The sequence below is a fragment of the Cloeon dipterum genome, chromosome 2, assembly GCF_949628265.1.
Source record: "Cloeon dipterum chromosome 2, ieCloDipt1.1, whole genome shotgun sequence".
Taxonomy (NCBI): Eukaryota; Metazoa; Arthropoda; class Insecta; order Ephemeroptera; family Baetidae; genus Cloeon; species Cloeon dipterum.
Genome location: NC_088787.1, coordinates 18,941,396 through 18,965,233, shown reverse-complemented (window position 1 = coordinate 18,965,233; position 23,838 = coordinate 18,941,396). Strand labels below are relative to the sequence as shown.

Below are 23,838 nucleotides of genomic sequence, written 5' to 3'. Positions count from 1 at the left end.
TTGCCAATTTTCTCCAAAATTTACAGTGCTCGAACATATTTTCTTGGCATATTCCGGTTCCTCTCGTCGAGATCTGTTCAACGGTGTATGCCACTTAATTGGGGAAACTCTTGGTTTTGAAATTAAATCGGATTTCAAGTAAGGAGACAGCCATTACCATTTGAAAAGCACGGTAACTTTCCAGCCAATTTTCTCGAACAAATACAGTGCTCCTTTTAGGTCAATTCAGGCTTTAACTGAATCCTAAGGGATGAGTTTAATATGCATTGGCAACAAAGCATTTTCCAGGCTTTTGCAGTGTATCATTCCTCTTTAAGCCTTTTATTGTTAACAGTACATTTTATTAACAGAACAAATTGTTTTAGATTTTCAAAATTGCGATTGTTACCAAATAAATATTTTACAAATAATAAAGGTATGTAATAATAAATTTTCTATCGCTCAATTTTTCTTCTGTGACGAAAAATATCAAATTCCTATCAAAGCAGTGCCATCATACGGTAGCAAAACAAATCACGTTATCGCGGGCAAGCTATTACTCAAAAAGAAAAGGAAAATAGTTGAGCAGCGGCAGGCGACTCCTTCCTCATTCGCGGTCTTTGAGCTTTTGCTGCGTGCGAGCGACCGAGCGAGTTAGCAACATGGCTGACGGGCAAGAGCAATTTTGTCAGCTTTTAACTTCACTTCTCAGCACAGATAATGAGCTACGCTCACAGGCCGAGGTATGTTTAGCAAATTTGATAACCGCACTCGAATTTTCGACCATAACCGAGACCGGTAACCTTTTCTTTCATCGGCAATCCAACGTTTAAAATGGGCGTACATACACGTCGGCATGACCAACATGGTGTGGTCGGTCTGACAGCATGGGCGACCCTTTGCTAGTCCTTACACAGCCCCCGCACCCCCGAACCACGAACTGCATGAATGAGAGGCCGTGATTCAAATTCTTGACGCCACCTTGACCCTGGTCATTGACTCGCGTGTCCGGGTCGGACGACGGCGTGCGCTGCATGTGCGTGCGGCGCATTTCAAACAGCGTGATTCATTGCTCTACCCTCGTGTTCGCACAGGAAACGTACAACAACGTGCCGATTGAGTCCAGGGTGACGCTTCTGCTCAATTCCACCCTGAATGATGCCCTCAGCGAGGAAATGCGGCAGATGGCCGCCGTCCTCCTACGCCGGCTCTTCGCCTCTGAGTTCATGGACTTCTACCCCAAGGTGACTTTCACAGCTAGCCTCTTGACCCTTGTCCAATGTGAACGATTTTATTTTTCACCAACAGCTGACGCCTGAGCAGCAAGGGCAGCTGAAGGAGCAGATCCTGCTTTTAGTGCAGAGGGACCAGCCTGATGGCCTGCGTAGGAAGGTCTGCGATGTCGTGGCTGAGGTTGCCAGGAATATGGTTGATGAAGATGGAAACAACCAGTGGCCAGATTTCCTCAGGTTCCTTTTCGAGTGTGCTAACTCACCAATACCAGCACTTAAGGAGAGCGCGCTACGAATGTTTACGTAGGCCATTGAACGCGTGACTTAAAGACAATATTTTATTCCTACTGTGATTCCAGTTTGGTTCCTGGTGTCTTTGGCAACCAGCAAGCAAATTATTTGGACCTTATTAAGCAGATGCTCCAACAGTCCTTGTTGGACACACCAAACTACTCAGTCAGGTTTGAGGCTTTCCGAGCTGCGTCTGCGTTCGTTCTCATCCATGATAAAGAAATGCCAATTCTAAAACATATGGAAACCCTGCTGCCACACATGATGGCCACTCTGGTTGAAAACATACAGAAAGCTGACGATGACACCTTGCTCAAATGCTTGATCGAATTGGCAGAAAACACTCCTAAATTCCTTCGCTCTCAGCTGGAGCCCATTGTAGAAATCAGCATGAAGGTAAAATATTTTACCTCTGATCTGAAGTTTGACTAAGCTAGTATTTTTTTTTTTAAATTAGGTGGTTGCGGACACAAATGCAGAAGATGCTTGGAGACACCTAGCTCTTGAAGTGATTGTCACCTTGTCTGAAACCGCGCCTGCGATGCTCAGAAAGGTTGGAGGAAAATACATACCAGTGCTTGTTCCGCAAGTTCTGCTCATGATGACAGACTTGGATGAAGACCTTGAATGGAGTGTTGCGGATGAGATTTTAGATGACGACAATGACAGGTAATTTTTGACCTAGTAAAAATTGTTTGGTCACAACAACAACTTGTGACATTTGGGAGAGCATCATACTTGTTGATAATTAAAACGATTTCTAAATTATCAATTTAATTTCAAAATAACTATTCATTGGAATGAAAAAAACAATTTTGTAGCCTTGATATTGGTTAAGGTTTTATTATGAAATTACTGGAAACAAATGACTCACATTCGGTTCTAAGACAGAGTTTCCCCTGCAATTGCGATTCACAAACCTTAAAAATATAATTGGAAATCTTTGCTGCATGGAATGAATGGTGAAATATTTGAAAAATTGACTACTCGTCTGCCTTTTCCTTGATGCTCTTCTTCGAAAATTGAATTAATTGTATTGAGATACATAATTTCATCAAGGAAAGTGATTTATATTTAGAATTGCATTTGGCTTTAAAAGATTCTTTATTAAACCCAGGCGGTCATAATCGTTAGGGGCGTGGGCCAAAGCAAGTAAACAAAACTAAGGAATACTTAAAGTGTGGCAGTTACTGTCCTTTCGCTACCATTTTCAATGGTTTTTGGACTCATTAAAAAGTCTTAAAGAAGCTGAGTAATGAGTTTCAAAAAATTAATCAGATTGTTTCAAATTATTCACGATTTTTTAAGCAAGATCCAATTTTTCCAAGCAATAGTACTAAATCTTCATTTCCCTCTGTTATCTCGCTACTTGCTGGTTTGCACCTTTCCAGCATGCGTGATTTGGCTTCACGGGACGAATGTCTAGCGTTTCAAAAAAGTGGCAAGTGCCCCTTCAGTGGGCTGGGTCCCTGTGCGGCCTAGTGCGCGCATGTTATCCGTTCGCAATGTTATTGGGACCCGGGTTTCAGCATTCTAGCTAGCGCAGTGCTCGCCCTTACCGGTCCTCGGACAGGGATAAAAAGAGCAAAAAAAAATGTTTTGATTTATCTGTTGTGTTCTGAATGCGGGGAGGTGTGGAGCATAGTTGCTCTGCTGATCTGCAACAAAATCACTTTGAGTCTAAATCAGCGATAATAGGTGAAAAAATACGCTTCCCTTTCCCTGTAGTGTTACAATTTTAAAACGCTTCTCCTGCCCTCAATATCACCTGACTTTCCTGTCCACTTATTTCTTTTGTCAAAGTCGGGTAGAATGCCTGAGGGTCGTCTTTAGGCAACTCTTTTGTCTGGGTTTTCAGCAGCAAGTTCATAATCTCATTGCTGGTTTGCACCTTTCCAGCATGCGTGATTTGGCTTCACGGGACAAATGTCTAGCGTTTCAATGCAGTCCTTGGTGCGGAGGCAAGTGGTCCTTCGGTAGGCTGGGTCCCTGTGCGGCTTGGTGCGCCCATGTTATCCGTTCGCGGTGTTATTGGGACCCGGGTTTCAGCATTCGTGCTAGTGCAGTGCGCGCCCTTCCTGGTCCTCCGGTCCTCGGACAGGGATAAAAAGAGCAAAAAAAGAAGATAATTCCGTTTTTGTAAGCTCTAAGAGACTGATTTCCCAGATTTTCTGGGAAACGGCCTCGCTTTTTTCATCCGACTTGCCCATTTTAACACCTCTATGGCATCCTGGTAATACACTAAATTAAGACATCAAATCTCTTGTGAAAACACCAGAAAGTGATTCATGCCATTCATTCGAAGAGTGAGAGCTTAATATCTTAATGAAAAAATAATTATTGGCTGGGTGTTAGGTGGATTGAAAATAGATCCCACTCTTTTCGCACCCCGCCTAACTAACAAATTATTAGAAATGTATGTGCATAATAATGCTTGCAAGATATTGGGGAGAGAAAAAAAAATTTAAGTTCAGTGCTCTGCATTTTCTCAAAAACTTCAGGGTTTTTGCAATGCTGGAATGTTCTTATTTTTAAAAATAAAAGATACGCGAATCTTGTAGTGTTTAACGCACGTACAATTGAAATTCCCCTCGTTTTCAGCAACTCCGTTGTTGCCGAATCCGCCCTGGACAGACTTGCGTGTGGTCTTGGCGGCAAAACCATGCTGCCGCACATCATTCAAAACATCCCTCCAATGCTGGCAAACAACGATTGGAAGTACAGGCACGCGGCCCTCATGGCGATTTCTGCAGTCGGTGAAGGATGCCACAAGCAGATGGAATCAATGTTGCCTCAGATCATGGAAGGAGTCCTTACTTATTTGCAAGATCCGGTAAGTTGCACTTGTTGAAATATGTTTAAAGTTGTCATTTATATTTCCTATTTGTTCAGCACCCAAGAGTGCGCTACGCCTCATGCAACGCTGTCGGTCAAATGGCCACGGACTTTGCGCCCAGTTTTGAGAAGAAATTCCATGACAAAGTTGTTCCTGGTCTGCTGATGGTCTTGGATGACAACGCCAATCCCCGCGTGCAGGCACATGCAGGTGCTGCCTTGGTCAATTTCAGCGAAGACTGTCCCAAAGGCATTTTAACGCAGTACCTGGATGCCATCATGGGCAAACTGGAGGCTATTCTCAGCGCCAAGTTCAAAGAGGTAAATTAGAATTAAACCTAGTAATTTCCGTACTAATTCTTTTTCCTAAAACAGTTAGTTGAAAAGGGCACAAAGCTGGTGCTGGAGCAAGTTGTCACAACTATCGCATCTGTGGCTGACACGTCAGAAGAACAGTTTGTGGCTTATTACGACCGACTTATGCCTTGCTTGAAGTATATTATTGAGAACGCTACATCCACTGAACTGAAGCTTTTGAGAGGCAAAACTATTGAGTGCGTCAGCCTCATTGGATTGGCTGTTGGCACTGAGAAGGTGTGTATGGCTTCTTAGCCAGTTTTTTATCCCAATACTTTGCTGCTTGTACTTTATTTGGTAGCTTGCAGTTATACGATTGGGAAAGATTACAAGGCGGGTTGCGAAAAGGGCTTTGGAACTATTTCCAAGCCACCTAACACCCAGCCAACAATTATTTTTCATGAAGATACTAAGTTGTCAAATCAAATGAATGGCATGGATCACTTTGAGGGCTTTCCACGGGAGATTTCATGTACTCTGTAATTTTTCTTGGATTGGTTTTATTAGTATGTTATCAAGATGCCATAGAGGTCTTAAAAGAAGCAAGCCTGATTAAAAATGCGAGGCTGTTTCCTAGAAAATCTGTAAAACCAGTCCCTTGGAACTAAAAAAGTTGAGATTATCTTGAGTGATGAAATTAGAACATATAAAACGTTTTCCAAAAGATGCCTATTTAGACAGCTATCTATTTTTCATTTGCATTTTTTTTAAATTTGAGTAATTTTTTAGTTTATTATTAAAGTTTGAATGTTTTAGAGTGAAATAGCGAAATTTTTGTGTGCATTAATTTATTAATTCAAAGAAGTAAGTGGTTTCTCATTGTGTAATTTCAAATTGCAGTTCCGCATGGACGCGAATGAGATCATGAACTTGCTGCTGAAAACCCAGACCGAAGAGTTGCCTGAAGACGACCCTCAGACATCCTACCTGATTTCTGCTTGGGCGCGCATGTGCAGAATCCTTGGCAAGGACTTTGTGCAGTACTTGCCGATGGTGATGGGCCCTGTGCTGAAAACTGCCTCCATGAAGCCCGAGGTGGCTGTCTTTGACAATGACGACATGACCGGGTTCGAAAATGACGTCGACTGGCAGTTCGTTTCTTTGGGAGAACAGCAGAACTTCGGCATACGCACCGCTGGGCTTGAGGACAAAGCGTCTGCCTGCGAAATGCTTGTGTGCTACGCGCGTGAATTGAACGAGGGCTTCTCCCCGTACTCCGAGGAGGTCGTCAAACTAATGGTACCGCTGCTCAAGTTCTACTTCCATGACGGAGTCCGAAGTGCTGCAGCAGAGTCCCTGCCTTACCTGCTTGAGTGCGCCAAAATCAAAGGTCCTGAGTTCTTGCAAGGGATGTGGTCGTACATTTGTCCAGAACTGCTGAAGGCCATTGACACCGAGCCTGAAAATGAAGTTCTTAGCGAGTTGATGTTCTCTTTATCCAAGGTACGTTCCTTATAAATTGTTTTCCAACAAAATTGTAAGGCAAATTTTGCAGTGCATCGAAACACTCGGCGAAGGCTGTTTGACTGAGGCCACTATGACCGAATTAATTAGAATATTGGACAAGCTCTTGAAGGAGCACTTCACACATGCTGAAGACAGGCAGGAAAAGAGAAAGGACGAGGACTATGATGAAGTAATTATCTTTCAAGCTACTCTTCTTAAGTTTGCCTTAGAATAAATGATTTAATTGGGACTTGTTTAGTGAATTATTGATTTAAATTCTGGTTTTTACATCAAATAATATTTTGTTAGGTTGTCGAAGAACAACTCGTTGACGAGGACACAGAAGATGTTTACCTGCTCAGCAAGGTGTCAGATGTGATACACGCTTTATTCAGCACGTACAAGGAACTCTTCTTCCCATTCTTTGACCAAATTGTTGGCCACTACACAAAAATGCTGGTAAAATCATTAAAGAAATTAAAACTGTCCGGATCTTCATTAAACCGTTTTCTTAAACAGGGTGATGGCATGACGTGGTCAGACAGACAGTGGGCCTTGTGCGTCTTTGACGACCTTATCGAATTTTGCGGACCCGCCAGCGTTCGGTACCAGCAATTTTTCCTGCAACAGTTGCTTACTTATACTGAGGACGGTTCGGCTGAGGTGCGCCAGGCAGCTGTCTACGGCTGTGGCGTGATGGGCCAGTACGGTGGACCAGCCTACTCTGTTGCTTGCACAGAGGCACTTGCCAAGCTTATTAAGGTCATCAGTGCGCCTGAATCTCGCAGTGTCGAGAATAATAATGCCACAGAAAATGCGATATCTGCGGTCACCAAGATTCTCAAGTACAGTCCAGCCAACATCAACAAGGATGAAGTCATCCCCCACTGGTAGGCTATTTTTTAACACCAAATACACCAAAAAATTGGACATAAGATTATCAATCTGAGCCACTTGAGTCTCAGTATTTCATCATCTAACAATAAGTTTTATCTTAAAAGTCCCCCCCCCCCAGATGTCCCTGAGCTAGCATTTTGCTTTTCTCAGCTGATTTAATCAAAATCCTGACATAATATCTGCTATTGGTAATCCGTTGATAACCTTACAATCAGGAGTCACTTATTAACATGCTGATTTATTTTTACTGTCAAAATTGAAATCATTTATAACGGCTTGAAATGCCTTCTAATTCCACTGAATGATTGTTCAAAATATAGGGGTGGGTGGGGGGGGGGGGTGGTAAACTGTTGGTATTACAACGAATTTATGAAATTGAGTTTCTTGTGGCGAAAAACATAAAACGACTCTATGAACGCCGATTTCTGACCTATTTAATTAAAATAAAAAATGGCAAGGGGAAATTCCCTCGAAATTTGCACCAAAATTCCCTATCAAACAAAATTAATTATTTTCAGTGTGCAAGAAAGATGTTTGTCAACTTTCACGTGTAAGAGCCCCGTTTTGGCTATGTTGGATTTTCGAAATTCTATGTACTATAGGGTGTCAGATTTTTCAGAAAAATTCGACCAGTTAACGTTGATTTTTGACCTGCAAAGTTGGTCGCCATGGGCAAGTTGCTTGGCGTTAAATTTAGTTTACTTTTGACATCAAATTTATTTTGTACCTCAAATGAGACAAAGGTTAATAAAAATCACCTTTTCTAGAAACCGCAAACTTGAGCCCCTTGTAATATAGGCAATTTTTGGAATTTTGAGCCAATATGTTAGGGTTTTTCATAGGAACACTACGGCAACTCCTCCAGCAAATTTCGCCCTAATCTTAGGAACCAGTGGGTCAAGAATGTTTATTTCTAATTGATATCTTGACTGCCCTCTTCTAAAAACTTCCTTTTCCTGCAGGCTGTCGTGGCTGCCAGTGTGGGAGGACATTGATGAAGCTCCCCACATATACGGATTCCTGTGCGACTTGATGGAGTCCAACAACCAGGCGGTGCTGGGAAATAACAACTCAAATGTGGCTCGCATCATCGCCGTAATGGCAGAGGCGTTTGCCAAAGAAGCCCTCGATCCTACAACCGAGGTCGCCCAGAGAATGGTGCGCCTCTTGAAGCACATCCAGTCGCAGGCTAACGGAACAATTTTTGAGGCCTGTGTTGGACAACTCACGCTAGAGCAGCAGCAAGCCTTACACACGTTTATGAGCACCCCAGCAGCCAATTGACCACCCCCAGTTTATTTATGCATTGATCCAGTGGAGCAAAAGAGAGATGGAAACATGTAAAATAATTTAGTCTGTTTATTTCCATTTTAACCCATTCAAAAATGCTCTTATCATGTCTCAAACCAGAGCCAGGTTCTTAGCGTCTCTATTCCTATTAGAGATCATGGTGATGAATTTTAGCAGCAAGTGATTGACGTGTGCATGAACAATATGATTGCAATTTTTTATCCTAATGTAACTCGAAGTTGACAGGCGCTAATTTAATTACAACTTACGTTAGGCAAGAGCGCCAATTGGAAACTTACTGTTAATTATTATTGTAACACAGATTAAGCCTGGAGCACAGTTTTTCGACAAAGACCTTGAATATTAGCACTATCCTCATTATCATTTGTATTCCTTTTTGTAACGGCATGCTGCGATTACTACACTGATGCGATAATAGGAGAAGATGGTAAACAATCCACCGCAGTTTTATTTCCTTCTATTTCCTTTTTCACCCATGCAACCTCTCAGCAGCCTTGAAACTTAAACGCAGGCACCGCTGCTTACACCTTGAATCAACCAGCGGCGATTGGTCAGAGGATCTTGTGGTGTGGTCGGTGTTGAATATTCTGAGCCCTCGCTCCATTCTGGCTCATGGCCAGTGAGTACCGAAATAAGCAAAGAGCGAATAAACAACTAGCAGACACCGTTTTTATCAGAGTGCAGTTACGTGGCGGAGATGGATCACCGCTCTTCAGCTGGTACTGTCTGGCAGTTGTTATGAAATTTATTTTTGCTGTTCTGCCGCTTTCGAGCATTCACAGGAAATCCACACAAACTTGCTACTCATCTCATGTAAAGCCGGTAAAGTTAACACCCTTTTAATCAATATTTTCCAGATTACGGAATGTTATATATATTGTCAGGATATTATTATATTGTATGTAGTCAGGATATTTGTTTCTGATCATATTAAAGGATCATTACTTATTTTTAATAATTTTTCTCAATCCAAAATATTTATTAGAAAGTGCTGGAATTTCAATCGCAACGCGGTGGGAAGGTGGGACCACTAGCAGTGGGCGAAAATTGGCAACTTTCCCGTTCAAAAAATGGGCGTGATCATTGGCAACGTCACTATTGTCGGAACCCGCCTCCCTTTCCGGCTACGTCATTGGTCAATACACAAGGTGGTGTGTTTTCGGTGGACGTAGATATACCGTTTTCTCGATGCTCTGTTAAGAAGTTTCTTTAATTCCTTCATGCGCAACACACGCGTGATGTTGTTAGCCTATTAATCGGCAAAACGTTCTGCATCTCTTGGTGAGTGATCATTCCTGGTCGCCAATCACTTCAATATATTTTACACGCAATTCTTCGCTTGCCATTTCTGTATCTAACTGTCGAATCAATCGAACGTGAAACGCGGCGGAGATAATATTTTTTCCCTCCTTCGTAACCCAGATCACGGATTCTGATATGATTATAAGGATTATAAGTGCATGGTGTGTCATCACTTTCTTTCAATCCGCACCTTCATTCTTGATATCGTAGGAGATTTTGGAAAACCAGCTTAGAAGAATGTTTATTTTTCACTTAATCTGTGTCAATGTACTTTTCAGGTGTTTGTCGTGTTTGTGAACAATATTTTGCAAATAAATTTTTCCTGCTTATTTACAGTCCCCAAAAATTAGAGTGGTTTTGATCTACTTATTTTATATTTTTGCTAAAGATTTTCCTAAATTTTCTTAGTAAGTATTACATATTTTTCATAATTATTAATCAACTCTATCGTAACATAATGTACAGGTCGGTGCTTGTTTTCAGATTTAACAAGTTCTATCAAATTTGCCATGGAAGCTTCAGTATCATCTTCCTCGGGGGCCATCAGCAGAAAGCGTGTCAGGGAGGAGACGTCGCCTGTTCGCAGCAGCGTCAGCACTAATTGCACCTCAACCAACGGCCTGTCCAAGAGTTTTCATGCAGTGAATGCGGTGAGCTTTTAAGTCTCATTATCGAAGGCATCGAAGCCGTCATCATCAAAGGCCAATTTATGACGTGGCAGTCTGCCAATGTTACAATAAGCAATGCGCCTCGCTTGCCACTCAATTTTAGAAGAGTATAGAGGCGCCGGTGGTTGCAGTTTAATCAAGCAACCGGCGTCACATTGAATTTTTATTTACTGACAGCAGCATTAAAGTGTTTCTTGCAAGTCTGTTGCCATTTTCAAAGCAAACTCATTGTCTTTAAATTTTAATTAATAGCTACGAAGGGAAAATTCATGAGTTTCAAATGCTTTAGCATATATATTTAATGTTAAGTACAGTTTTATTAGTAATTTTCGTAATTTTATTGTTGAAGAGAGGGACTATAATCTGTGCTGTAATCGGTCAATAAGCCACAATATATAACTTTAACAAGCTTACGCATCACGAGTTGACCATTGACTAGCAACAGAAGCAAAGTTTTTTTTGCGGTTGCGGATCCCTTCAGGAAAAATTGCCGACCGCGGGAAAAAATCGATGAAACTCTCAGCAAAAAGGCATTATATACGATATACTTGCGCTGTAAGCTTTAACATAGTACACAGTCATCGATTTTAAATATTAAATATTTAAAAGCTAAACAGAGCCTGATCATATCACGTCAGTTCGATTGACTTTCACTTCAAAAACCTTTTTTAAAAATATTTTTAGGAGTACTCTAAAAAACATAGTCTTTACGCACGAACGATTATTAGGATGGCTATTGATTTCCTCCTTCCTCCCACTCAACAACTCTTTTAATGAAGGGTGTGTTTTTTACTATAGTGTAAACGCAGTGCATGCGTATTTATTTTTAAGGCTGGAAATTTAAAGAAAGCAGCGAGCAGCAGAAATACCATTTATATTTCAAACCAAGGTTGCGTATTCTTAACCTGGGGTATTTAAACGTTTTTAACTATTTCTTTTGCACTAAAAATCCCAAATTTCGATTCTATAGGTGTAAAAATTCTGCTGCATTGTTGTGATAGAGTTGAAAAACTTCCTGCCTCGAATTTTGCCAGAACTTAATGTATACCTTTAGTCAAAGTCGTGGTCACAGGCATAATACTAACAAATTATTGAAAATTTAAGTGCAAAAGATAATGCCTGCGAGATCTTCGTAACAAAAAACAGTGCAGTACATTCCTCAACTTGAGCGACTTATTAAAATTCGCTATTTAACCAAGTTTTTATCAAAACAATCATTTGCTCATGTTATCAGCGATGCGCGCAATCGGTGCAAAAATCAGTTTTGCTGAGTTGGAAGGACATTTCTGTATGATGCGACCTGAAGTGGTCTGATCGGTGATAATCGTCTAGAGGTCAGTCGGGTGATTCGATAGACAACTAGAATAATCATGTCTGTTCTCAGCCTCTGTGTCATCTATTAAGTGACGTCACTCTCTTCGTCAATTTTACATTCCAACCATTAATTCATTTTACTTTCAACCTCAGAAAAATAATGCCAGCCAAAACATAGTACATAGTTCTAATTTTAAAATTTTCGAAGCAACTTAGTGTTTCTGTGATGAAAATAAAGTGTGCTTGGCGCGAGGAAGGGGTCGCACGTGCCAACCAATCAACAATAACAACTTATTATTACATTAAAAGGAAAGCAACGCTGCCCAGAATCGTATAAATACAGCGGCTCGTGGAAATTCCGCGATTCAATGGCGCAGAAGCATTATCAGCAGACCGCTGGTGCATTTTCCATTGGCAACACTCCTGCTCGTCACGCTGTTCTCGGTCAAATAAAATAATGACGCGAGCAAACTATGATTAGACAGGTGGCATGCTTCTTTTTGTTGTGACGCGTTTGCCCTTTTATCTGCGATGAGCTGTCAAACGTCAAACATTCTCACACAATATAATCGGAGAGAAAGCTTTTCCTGTCACACTAGCGTGATTCCCTAATGCGGATGCTGCGTCAACGTAATCCCAGAATACACGGTGAAACATTCTCTCTGTTTGTGTAAAGGTAAGCATGCTCAGCATGCACAGGTGATATTACAACGTTGTACCGAAGATATGCACAAATAAAGTACAAATCCAATTAAAATCGGCTGCTGTCACAGAGGAGTTATTTTCAAGCGGGATTTCAAATCAATAAGTAGTTTTCCAGAGTAAAAATAAAAATAATTCCTGAGTTACGGTTCTTGAAATAATAAATAAGGCATTTTGGTGATTGTATCTTGAAGAAATTAACCAGTTCATTGCAGTAAGATTAAAATTATCTTGAAAGCTTTTTATCGTTTCTGGTAATTGGCTAACTATACTGATCTAGGTAACAACCCAGGGCCACCGTTTTGAAACAGAAGATTAATGCTTTGGTAACTGGTCACGCATTGATTCTTCTTTAAAAAAAATCAATTTTCTATGTGGTGTCTAAGACCCAAAAAAAACTCGTGTGACATCATAATTTATCCTCGGTTTTTGAACTCAAATATGGACTAAGAGGCAATAGGAAGTAGTGACACCTTCGCACTTTGGACGACCCAGTCGGTGGGTGGGAGGTCGCGGTTCCGACGACCCGTCGCCGGTCATTTTGAGTCGACCACGTGATATCACGCTAGCAATGCTAGTCCATTTATGTGCGCTGGTGCTTTATCACTCACTCTCTCGTGAACCGCGCCGGGTGCCGTGAGTGCAGAAAGAGCACCACCATGGCGCACACAACCACCGTCCTCGAGCCCCAATCCGTCCGGACAGTGCTCAAGCCTGTGAAAATCGCAGCAAAAGCGCCAGTGCTACCGGTAAGGAAATCAGCTTAGCACTACTTTTCCTACTTTTGATTGGAAAAAGACGATATTTTCGAAAGGTTTCCTTCTTATAGTTGAAATTAAAAGTCTGGTGGAATTTCAAGCTTAAATAGTGCAAGGATTATAATTCCTTTCTAATTTTCTTCGTCTACCATCCTGAAGATGCGAAATGTATTCATTTTCATCACGGTTTCGTAAAAACCCGCCGATTTTTGCGAATGACAGGAGATTTCTTTTCAAACGTGCTGTCGTCAGTGCGTCTGCCGCATTTGATGAATTTTTTACCATCTCCTTTTCGATCTAATGACAATTTTCCTGTTAGCAGCGTGTTGCATAATTAATCAGTCTATCGCGGCCGGGCGGATCAATTTCCCGACGACGCACGTGCGAATTTACACTGAAGACGGGGTCTACACGCGACGATTTCGTCAGCTGCCAGCGGTGACTTGCACACGAATGAATTAAATTTCGCCCTTATGTCGATCGTGAGAAAGTTTTGCACTTGCACAACTTCGCGTCGACTACCTCAACATTTCTAGCTTTCGCACTTGCTCCGAATTCACTGATGAACTGGCTTTTATCTGGTTCGGACGAGTTGTGTCGAGTTATTTTACAGTTAATATTCCGCACCAAGAATTCCTTTAGTTGGTTAGCTGATCACCATTAGGGCCAGTCACTTTCACAAATTTCATTCATTTTAATTGATGGCAATTATTAACATTAAAATTGGCAACCTTTCAAATATTTTTCCTTCGTTTTTTTTTGTTCGATATTAGATATTTCTGTCATCCAAACACCTCATAGCTTCCTCACGTGACAATTCGAAACATTTTATTAGTAATCTTTAATGGATTTTGAGTTGTTTATTAAACGCTTGGGAGCCAATCAGGCTCAAATAGAAAATCACATCACATAGTCAGTTGAGGTTGAGTAAAAGAATTTCTTCACCCGTTATTTATAATTTCACGCTTGACACGCTTCGATAGGACTTCATCATAGAGTTTTTCCAATCAAAACCTTCACAAACGAGCCAAATCTAATTGATATATTTTAAAACGTCCGTTTGTCACCAGACAAAAAAATGAGTAAATATTCCATTTGACAGTTAGTCATCACAAATATGGATGCGTGAATGTGGGTTTTACGTAAAACCCTTAGTTTTTAACTGCGATTCCAGAGTGAAAAGGAAATTCGTTAGCTTTGAAATATATAGCAACCATTTTTTGGGGTCTATTAACATTTCAATTTGTCTAGGAGTCGAGGTAGCCTTTGAGTCATTCCAGTGGCTCAAGCTATTTAGGATTACTCCACGGTTTGACCTTTATCGGCATTTGTCACCCATTCAAATGTGGAGCACTGCGCTGACCCTTTTTAATAACGTCGCCGCCTTGGAGGGTTGATTGCTTTGCAGCTGCAACACTCCTTCTGCTCTCTCTGTCTCTCATCCCGCAAATTGCACTTTTTAAGGTCAAAGAAATCAGTTGTCGAGTGCACTATTCCCAAGCTGTGCGCCACCATTAGCAAGGGCGGCAGCGACCTTTCCCTGACGACTCGAAATTTAATGCAATTATCACGCGACGCTCTAATTGAGCAGCTAACGCGGCGTCTGCCACGATGCTTCCAGACTTGAATTACCACCACCTGAGAAAATTACGACCGCGTGATAAAATTCCCAGAACTAACGGCAACTTACGAATTCCGCCTTTTGACAGTTTGCCATTGACTCTGCCATTCATTTTTAATGTTTGAATAACAATGTTACAGTCCATCTGCAAGCCAGCGCCGTTCAGCGATGAGCCGGACGCTATTTTGGAACGCGACAGATGCGATTACAACGTCAAAATCACAGTAGCTCTGGCCAAATCTGGAAATGGTGCGTTTTCCTTCCACCAGCTTTTCAAAGTTTTTCATAATGTTCCCATTGGCACAGCTCCTCGGCCGATCAGGGTCTACGCAGATGGCATCTATGACCTCTTCCACCAAGGACACGCCAGGCAGCTGATGCAGGCTAAGAGTCTATTCCAAAATGTCTACCTTATAGTTGGAGGTAGGTTTTTATTGTTTTCTAGATACAAACTATTATTGTAAACAATTTACAAACCAAGTGGATGTTTATATTTATTTGAAGTTGTTACTCCAATTTTTCTCATTCGCGTGGGCGATTGTTGAATATTGTTTAGACCAATTAAGAATTTTATTATTTTATATCAAATATGTTAAAATAAATAAAGAAAACTTCCTTGAATTTTCTATTTTAGCTTGTGCGGTCAGGAAGTGAAGTTAAAAAATTGTTCATGCAGCCAAATAATTCTGTTATTGATCTCCTTGTACAATTTTAATCTTTCCCCTAACATTTTAAGCAAGGTATAAAAATTCCAGCTCCTCCTAAAGGAATTTTCTTCAATAAATTTAATAGCGCTATACTTATCATAATTATAAAGAATAAATTATTTTGTAATAGAATGAAATTAAAGGCACAAAAATTCAGTTTGTAGTGATGAGCTGACTCACAAGAAGAAGGGCAAGACGGTGATGTCGGACGCTGAGCGTTATGAGGCGGTCCGGCATTGCCGCTACGTGGATGAGGTGGTGCGTGACGCGCCGTGGGAGCTAGACGACGAGTTTCTCTCGAAGCACAAGATTGATCTGGTGGCGCACGACGAGGAGCCGTACACGACGGGCTCTGGCGTGGATGTATACGCGCATCTTAAGGAGAGGGGCATGTTTGTGGCCACAGAGCGGACTGAGGGCGTGTCCACGTCGGACATTGTGGCCAGAATCGTCAAAGACTACGACATGTACGTCAGGAGAAACCTGGCTAGAGGCTACTCGGCGAAGGAGCTCAATGTTTCATTTCTCAGGGTGAGTCGCGTTTGCAGATGTTGAGGTTTGCCGGACTGATTTACCGGTTGGTTCGAAGGAAAAGAAGCTGATGATACAGGAGAAAGTGGACAAGCTCAAAGACAAGAGCAAGAAGATGTTTGAGACTATTGATGAGCGGAAAACCGACATCATTTGCAAATGGGAGGAAAAGTCCAGGGACTTCATTGACGCCTTCTTGCTGCTATTCGGGCGCGAAGGCCGACTGGTGAGTCCTTTTTGCTCTTTCTTCGGACTACATTTTCCTCCAAGAAATGAACTTTGGTTTTGATGGAAGAATTTGTTTGTAATTTCAGCATCACATGTTCAACGAGAGCAAGGGGCGGCTGATGCACGCTTTGTCGCCGCCAGTTAGCCCAGGGCGTGCAACGAGGGAAGGAAGCACTTCTTCCAGCTCTTCAGGCGACTACGACGATACGTCAAGGTAGAGAATCGTTTCAACGTCCTATTTAGTCCAGAAAGCGCATGAAATAAAATTCCCAGCTGTTATTAATTTTTTTTCTTAGTATTGACTTTGCTTCCGCAAAGCACCCATGACTTAAAAACGAATCTTCAAATTATTCTCTTAAAAGTTCCAGTAAATTTATGGGAAATTCTCCAATTTTAGAAACCTTTTGTCATAATACTTCTACCGCAAATAAATTCGAGATTTGTGAGCTTTTAGCAAAAGAAGTTAATTATACTAACTATAAATAAGAAAAAATAGCTACTAATTTTGTAACTACAAAAGAATTTAAAAAGTCCGTTATCATTATCTTCAAACACTGCCAAAACTGTCTTTTAGCGTCGAAAAGGTATAAAAGACGTCTAAGAACAGACTCAAACCGGCCAAATTGACTAATTCCCAAGGAGAATGCAGAGAAGCGCATATTTTTACTGCGCGTTAAAAAATATTCTCACGGTTTAAATTTTAGTGGAATTTCTTAACCCTATATAATATTTTTCTTAATCAGCTGACTAAACAGTGTTTCAATTGCATATGAATTTTTTTAGCTGCTATTTTGAGACCTGTTCAAAGATTGACAGAAATTTCTTCGCTTTGTCTTTAAACGTTTAGACAAATTGAATCAACGTCAATAATTTACACATCTTGCCTACATAGAAACAAATTCAGGCTTTGTTCCTTTTGTTGGTAATGCAAGAAGTATTAAATAAAAGCCAAATTCATGTATGGTAGTTAGTGATGTTGTGATTTAAACAGCTTTAAAAAAGATTTAATTCATTGAATATTTGATTTTTAATTAAGTTCAAACTCTTAACAAAGATAAAGAAAAAAAATTGAGGAGTTCTCCTACTGAACAGCTAAAGGTCACAGACTGACGGTTTGACCCCAATATATCAATGATTATAATAGGAAAAGGTTGAATCGAACTACATGTTCTGTTACAATTTTTCAAATTAAGAGGAAAAATATAAATAACTCAAAAGTTTTGATCCGAAATGTAATTTTTTAAGGAAAATGACAACTATCTTAAAATTTGGACTAAAACATGAGATTTGAGATTTTTCCGTAACTAACACCATGTTTCTAAAACCATCTAAATAATATTAGAAACGATTAATTTGCACGGAAAATTCATAGCCCTAGATATTCCTTGTTAGTTTAGGCATCAAATCTGGTGCCCTCTTTTTCATAACGTCTTTTGGCCAATGGAAAAATTCCTTTTGATGACAGCGAAGACAAAGACATTTTTTTTAATTTTCATGCAAAATAAACTGCAGTTGGGAATTTCAATTCAAAATTGTGTTTTTTTGCATGATGTCATCGACCTTCTATGATCCTTTTTGGTCGCATTTTCACCAATCATGCTTGCCAGGTTTCTTTCAAAATAAAGCTTAATAATTTTTCACGAATTTTGTGGCAGCCCACCGCCCAAAGCAGCTCGCTACGAGAGGTACGCTCGTCGCAGGCAAAAGTTGGAAAACTCAAGCAGAGACTGCTCAGACGACGATGACAATTGAATGTGATAGACGCCCGAATCCACCGCTGATACCCGATCTGGGCGATGTTTTGCATCCCGGGAGCCAGCCCTACATGCATGTTGATTAAACTGTGCCGTTTGCGTCAAGGAGTGGCGAAATATTGTTGATTTTGTTATTGATCGATCTTTTTTTGGGAAGGAAAGGTCTTACACCTGAAATTATGACCATAATCAAATTAAGGAAAGCGAGACTATTTTTTATTCAGTTATTTGTAACGGGACGCGACGCTGATGGAGAGATGGAATTACTCAGAATCTGTCTGATAGCCAAATTTCTAAACACCAGCTCTCAGATCTGCACTACTAGTATTATCAGTTGCAAAATTCACTGATTCCGATACACACAAACACACACACACACTCTTCAATTCAGATTGTTCTCACTCTTCTGCATACCTAGTTCCTGATGCTTTGTAGCTTGTTGTTTACGTTTAATTCTAAAATCGTAGCGTTTAGTAATTTATTGATTGATGAAAAGAAACGTACTGAGCTCGACTTGAAATATTTTGTAGAACTTTTTGCAATCTCCATATTTTCTGCATGCTAAGCAATTTTTCTATTTTATTCAATAGTAGCCATTGGATTTGAAGTTGCGGTAGTGCCTCATAATGATGATCATGGTTGCTAAAAGCGACATTCCTAACAGACGACTGTTGAAACTTTTGCTCTTGTTTGATTTCATAAATAGTGGAACTGTTGTATAGTGAAGCAGTGAAAGAGTTTGTTAGTCTTGCTCACAAATATTTGCAACAACACAAATTAATGATTATTATGTACACAGCATCGATAAACAAAAAGAGTGATGGTAAAATGTCTGACGAAAAATAAAAAAGCGGCTACTCTATTTCGATAAAACGCATTGCAAGAAGCAAGTTATTGTGAATGTAGCAAAAATGTCAAAATGCATATAACATACTTGTTGAGAAAATTTAATCCTACAAAAATATTTAAACGCATTCATTTCAGATGACCGTATTTAGCTGAAAAAATATAATAAAAATGCAAAACATGCTACCATGTATTCTATTATAGAATCTTTGCCTTTTCTTTATCCATACCTTTTTGTAATAATATGCACAATCTTTTTGCAGTTCGCACAAATGGATGTAAACATACGAGTGATGAATCATTGTTGCATCTAGATTTCATTGGCGTGTCTCAGCATTTTATCACGCACCATATAACGTGTTCAACTCAAGATGTGTGCTATCGCTTTTCTCAAGATAACAGTCACTGGTCAGTGTGGCGTGATCACTCTTCGTGTAAAATTATCACGATCCAGAGGTCAAAGCTGATAAGCCCAAAAGAATCATCAGATGGGTCAATACCATGTCCTTTTTGGTCCACGCGCTTTTTTCACTCAAATCCACTGTTGTACAAAATGGATCTTTTTAAATTAATTATATTTTCCATTTATTTTCCTAATTTATTTGTAGTTTTTGATCAAAATTTTTATTCGTTTAAAAATTGGAAAACTAATTTCTTGCATTGATAGAAGATGCTTTCAAGGTGCTAATTTTTATCTATAAAATACAACTACCAGGAGGATTTCCGCGTTTCTGTAAGATACAATATTGCAAGGCATATTCCAGTATCTATCTGGTTTCTGACTCACATAATTATGAAGGCCAAGTTTCATCCATCGACTACGGAACTATGAAGAAAATTTTAAAATACTGTATTTCTACGACCACTTGGAAAAAAAGCTCAGTATTGCGTTCAAAGTTCAATTATTAATAAGTTATGATATCATCAATGGGACGTGACATGTAGTACAATCGTTATACTATCAGATCGAGGCTTTTCATTTCAAAACTTTGATATTTATTAACCTCGTGGCGTCTTCAGTCGCTGTTTATCGCGCCGTATGCGCTAAGCAGGTCTCGACGCCACTTCTATAAGTGCCAATGGCGACAACTGCGGCTTTACCAGTAAGTCAGACTATTTGATTTGATTTGAGAGCATTTGCTCAAATATGCTGAACTGCCTTGTATGCTATCCATATCATATCTTTACAGTGACAAGTTCACGGTCAAGGTCAAGGCTAAAGTGCTTCTCTGTGTGGTCAATATAATAAATTAATTATTGATGTTCAGCGCGTAATTAATGAAGTAATTAATGGTTTTGATACTCCACCAATATTTCCTGTTTCTTTTTCTTCAAAAAGAGAAATGACGATTGCTGACGAAGACTAAATTTTCATATCAATATATATCTGAGTTATACCTGAACGATAGGTTTTAAAAGCGATTAACTTATTTTTCTTGACTGTTTTCAATTAAATGCCCAAGGGCTCTGAATTTGTTATTATTATTATTATTCAGCTCATTATTTATGCTGTTCAGATGCCCTCTTGAAACATGTCATATAATATCTGTCAGCTTTTCAAATTAAAAAATACATTTTCATGAGGTATTTTTATTTCTTTTGCGTCTGTTAGGTCAAAACTAATATTTTTGCTGTCGTAAATCATAGCTCGGTAGAAAAAATTTATGAAAAATTGACCTCATTTGATTCAATTTCCTCTTGCAGTCATTAAGCAAACCTGCACCGTTCAGCGACGATGCAGAAGCAAAAGCGGAGTGGGAAAGATGCGATTACAGCATCAAGATAACGTTGGCCATGGCCAAAGCCGGGAAGTGTGAGCATTTTTCTTATCATTATCAGGTGTAGTTTGGGAACAATCTGAGGCGGGCGAGATGATTATTAAATTATTTTGCATTCACCAAAAAGCAATAAAAAAATTACAATAATTTATTCTCCATTCAGATTATTATTCGTATAGCAACAAATTAAATATCTGTTTCTAAAATTATTCTCGTAAAAACATTTTTGTTACAATCTCAGCAAATGAAACGGTTGATAAATATTAAATATATTTTATCTTGAACACTAAAACAAAAGACATGTTTCGGAATGAATAGCTCTATTTTTATTTGATAAACGAATGTCACGGATACCTGAATTACTTTTTAAAAACAAATTCTCATAATTTCAATAGCACGCAATTTATACTGGATGGCGGAACAGTTATCTGTTATCTTGGGTGCAAGAAAGACCTGAACTCACACTTATTTATTGAATTTCATCAGCAATAGAAACAAATTTGCTCCTATCATTTGAAATCAGATCTGATATATGTCAAATATTCCAGGGACAACCTAAAAAAACTCGTGATTTTGAGTCAGAAACTTTCCTCATCCTTCTTGGAAAAACTAATCCAGCGCTGCCGGAGTTATAGGCTCTGCTAGAGTGCCTAAAAATTTTGTAACAACGTTTTTACTTTCAGCACCTCGTCCAGTCAGAGTGTATGCGGACGGTATTTACGACCTATTCCATCAGGGCCATGCTAGGCAGTTGATGCAAGCAAAAAGCATGTTTCCAAACGTGTACCTGATAGTCGGAGGTAAAAAAGGGTTCATGTTCTCCTTCTCATCGGTATATTTTAAAAATATATATATATTTAAGTAAACGGAGACTATTTGACGCACATGAAGAAAGGCAAAACGGTGATGACAGAGGACGAGCGCTTCGAAGCAATGCGGCATTGTCGCTACGTGGACGAGGTGGTGAAGGAGGCACCCTGGCAGCTGGAGGACTCGTTTCTCAACAAACACAAAATTGACTTTGTCGCCCACGACGACGAGCCGTACACGGTCGGAGTAGGCACCGACGCGTACGCGCACGTCAAGCAGAGGGGCATGTTCGTGGCCACGGAGCGCACGGATGGTGTGTCCACCTCGGACCTGGTGGCCAGGATCGTCAAGGACTACGACATATACATCAGGAGGAATCTGTCCAGGGGATACTCAGCCAAGGAACTAAATGTTTCCTTTTTGAGAGTACGAAAGTTTAAGATCTATCCTTGGGGCAGTAAAATTGTGTATTGGATTTTAATAGGAGAAAAAATTGATGTTTCAAGAAAAGGTCGGCAAAATCAAGGATAAGAGCAAACAGGTGTTTGACTCCATCGAGGGAAAGCGGACTGACCTGATTAGAAATTGGGAGGAAAAGTCTAGGGAATTTATTGACTCTTTTCTTCTGCTGTTCAGACGGAATGGACACTTGGTACGAGCTAGTGTCGGCTTTTGCATTTATCAGAAAATTTTCAATTTTATGTATTTTTAAAGCGACACATGATCACTGACGGCAAGGAAAAAATATTGCACGCCTTCTCTCCTCCTGGAAGCCCTAAAGGTGAAAATGGTCATGATTCTTCTAACCAAGAAGATCATTCGTGGTACTAGTGATTTTGTCCATAAGTCTAAATTTTTTCATGAATTGTTTTCCAATATTTTCGTCCAGGTACGAGCCTCCAAAGAAAATGGCACGGACTGAGTTAAATGGAGAGAATGGTTGGATAAGTTCTGACGACGAAGAGGACGATTAAATTTTAGTTCCAAAAATGTGCTATATTTTCCCACTAAAAAGTAAATTATTTTATTGTAAGTAATTGTTATTAAATGTTAAGCGAATAAAAAATCTAAGCAAAAATAATTCCAGTCATATTTTAATTTTGCTACACAAATAAAATAAATTAAAAATGGCCGTTTCTTAAAATGAAATTAATTTTGCAATTATTTTAATGATTTCCCAAAAGTACCAACAACAACTATAATCAATGAAAATAAATAGTTAAATAACAAAGAAAGAGATGGCAGTGCCAACGCTGTATTTCATTGATGTGTGCTAAGCCTACACGTGAGTCCGCTGAGCGTCGAGGCCGCGGGTGTTGTTTGCCGGCGACAGGTCAGAAGGCAGAGATCGTGATCGCGGCGGTGTACCTTGTTATGGTACATTTCATATCACTCGGATGTTGATAAATTAAAACGTGATAGTTCGAAATTAAAATTTTGGTTTTTCTGTATTCTAATATTTCGCAAAACCCACAAATCAGCTGCTGTCATGCTTCGCGCGTATAGGAAAATCTTAGAAAAACACCCTATCGTCACTCAAGCCGTGCAGACAGGTCTGAATCTCGCCTATGATTTAATTTATTTGTAATTTAATTTTCTCGTTCAAGGCTTTTTGATGGGGGCTGGAGACGTGATAGCTCAGGTCACCCTGGACAAAAAGACACTGCTGGCCATCGACGTGCGCAGAACTGGCACCTTCACAGCAATAGGATTTTTCTACTTGGTTAGTTTTTCATTTAACAGACTTGTTCCTGAACTATTCAAAATTTTGGTGTTCACTCTAAGGGTCCGAGCTTGAGGCTGTGGTACGGAACTCTGCAGAGCCTGTTTGGCACCGGAGGACAGCCGAAAGTGGCCCTGAAAAAGGTCGTCCTGGACCAAGTATTGTTCGCGCCGGCAGTTCTCGCCTCCATCCTCACTATTGTGCCACTTGCCAACGGACAGAGTTTGAACGAGGCCAAAGAGAAGTTGGGCAAGGAGTACTGGCCCGTCTTGAAAGCCAACTACCAAGTAAAACAATTACAAAGTAGTTGAAACGGAAACTGCAACTTGTGCGCTTGCTTGCAGATCTGGCCTTGGGTGCAAATTGCCAACTTCTACTGGGTGCCCCTTCAGTACCAGGTGCTTGTGGTGCAAGTCGTAGCCCTCTTCTGGAATGTGTTTGTCTCCTGGAAAGCAAACTCACCCATGACTGTTGATACCAAAGAAAAATAGTTAAAATATTTTAGATCTGAAAATTATCAGCAAATTCCTAATAACACTCCTGGTGGAGTAAAAAAACCAAATAAATATTTGAAATGCATATCAATGCGTGACATATTTGTTTCTGTGTGGCGGGTTTAGGTTTAATCTTTGTGATAACCTAAAAATGCTCTTAACACACGCACCGTAATAATTTTGAAAAGGTGAAAAAAAGATAAAGGTTCCTCTGAGAAAATAGAAATGGTTTTTGGCCCCTTTATAATTCTCAT

General features: G+C 40.0%; 4 protein-coding genes across 7 annotated transcripts; all 4 read left to right on the top strand.

The window, feature by feature from the left end:
• Positions 1-577: 577 nt before the first annotated feature.
• Karybeta3 (karyopherin beta 3) lies at positions 578-8,783 on the top strand. Its single transcript, XM_065477198.1, has 13 exons — positions 578-722; positions 1,074-1,223; positions 1,288-1,514; positions 1,571-1,898; positions 1,960-2,171; positions 4,104-4,335; positions 4,395-4,658; positions 4,713-4,931; positions 5,535-6,137; positions 6,190-6,330; positions 6,450-6,599; positions 6,660-7,030; positions 8,000-8,783. Exons 1-13 carry the CDS (start codon positions 642-644, stop codon positions 8,319-8,321), a joined length of 3,300 nt encoding a protein of 1,099 aa, XP_065333270.1. The 5' UTR covers positions 578-641; the 3' UTR covers positions 8,322-8,783.
• A 204-nt stretch (positions 8,784-8,987) lies between these two features.
• LOC135935125 (choline-phosphate cytidylyltransferase A-like) lies at positions 8,988-18,985 on the top strand. Of its 4 annotated transcripts, none has more exons than XM_065477209.1 (8): positions 8,988-9,170; positions 10,134-10,300; positions 14,854-14,962; positions 15,020-15,136; positions 15,578-15,951; positions 16,010-16,177; positions 16,266-16,393; positions 17,835-18,985. In XM_065477209.1, the coding sequence occupies exons 2-8, from the start codon at positions 10,160-10,162 to the stop codon at positions 17,929-17,931; spliced, it is 1,134 nt and encodes a 377-aa protein (XP_065333281.1). In that variant the 5' UTR covers positions 8,988-9,170; positions 10,134-10,159; the 3' UTR covers positions 17,932-18,985. The 4 variants fall into 4 exon arrangements, with proteins under 4 accessions (XP_065333281.1, XP_065333280.1, XP_065333282.1 ...); XM_065477208.1 differs by lacking the exon at positions 8,988-9,170 and adding an exon at positions 9,474-9,629; XM_065477210.1 differs by lacking the exon at positions 8,988-9,170 and having other exon boundaries at positions 10,116-10,300.
• Positions 18,986-19,755: 770 nt separating this feature from the next.
• Positions 19,756-22,448, top strand: LOC135935127 (choline-phosphate cytidylyltransferase A-like). Its single transcript, XM_065477212.1, has 7 exons — positions 19,756-19,882; positions 20,484-20,592; positions 21,241-21,357; positions 21,420-21,793; positions 21,852-22,019; positions 22,082-22,191; positions 22,257-22,448. The coding sequence occupies exons 1-7, from the start codon at positions 19,859-19,861 to the stop codon at positions 22,339-22,341; spliced, it is 987 nt and encodes a 328-aa protein (XP_065333284.1). The 5' UTR covers positions 19,756-19,858; the 3' UTR covers positions 22,342-22,448.
• A 213-nt stretch (positions 22,449-22,661) lies between these two features.
• LOC135935132 (protein Mpv17-like) lies at positions 22,662-23,682 on the top strand. Its single transcript, XM_065477219.1, has 4 exons — positions 22,662-22,920; positions 22,975-23,090; positions 23,153-23,377; positions 23,435-23,682. Exons 1-4 carry the CDS (start codon positions 22,857-22,859, stop codon positions 23,579-23,581), a joined length of 552 nt encoding a protein of 183 aa, XP_065333291.1. The 5' UTR covers positions 22,662-22,856; the 3' UTR covers positions 23,582-23,682.
• Positions 23,683-23,838: the final 156 nt, after the last annotated feature.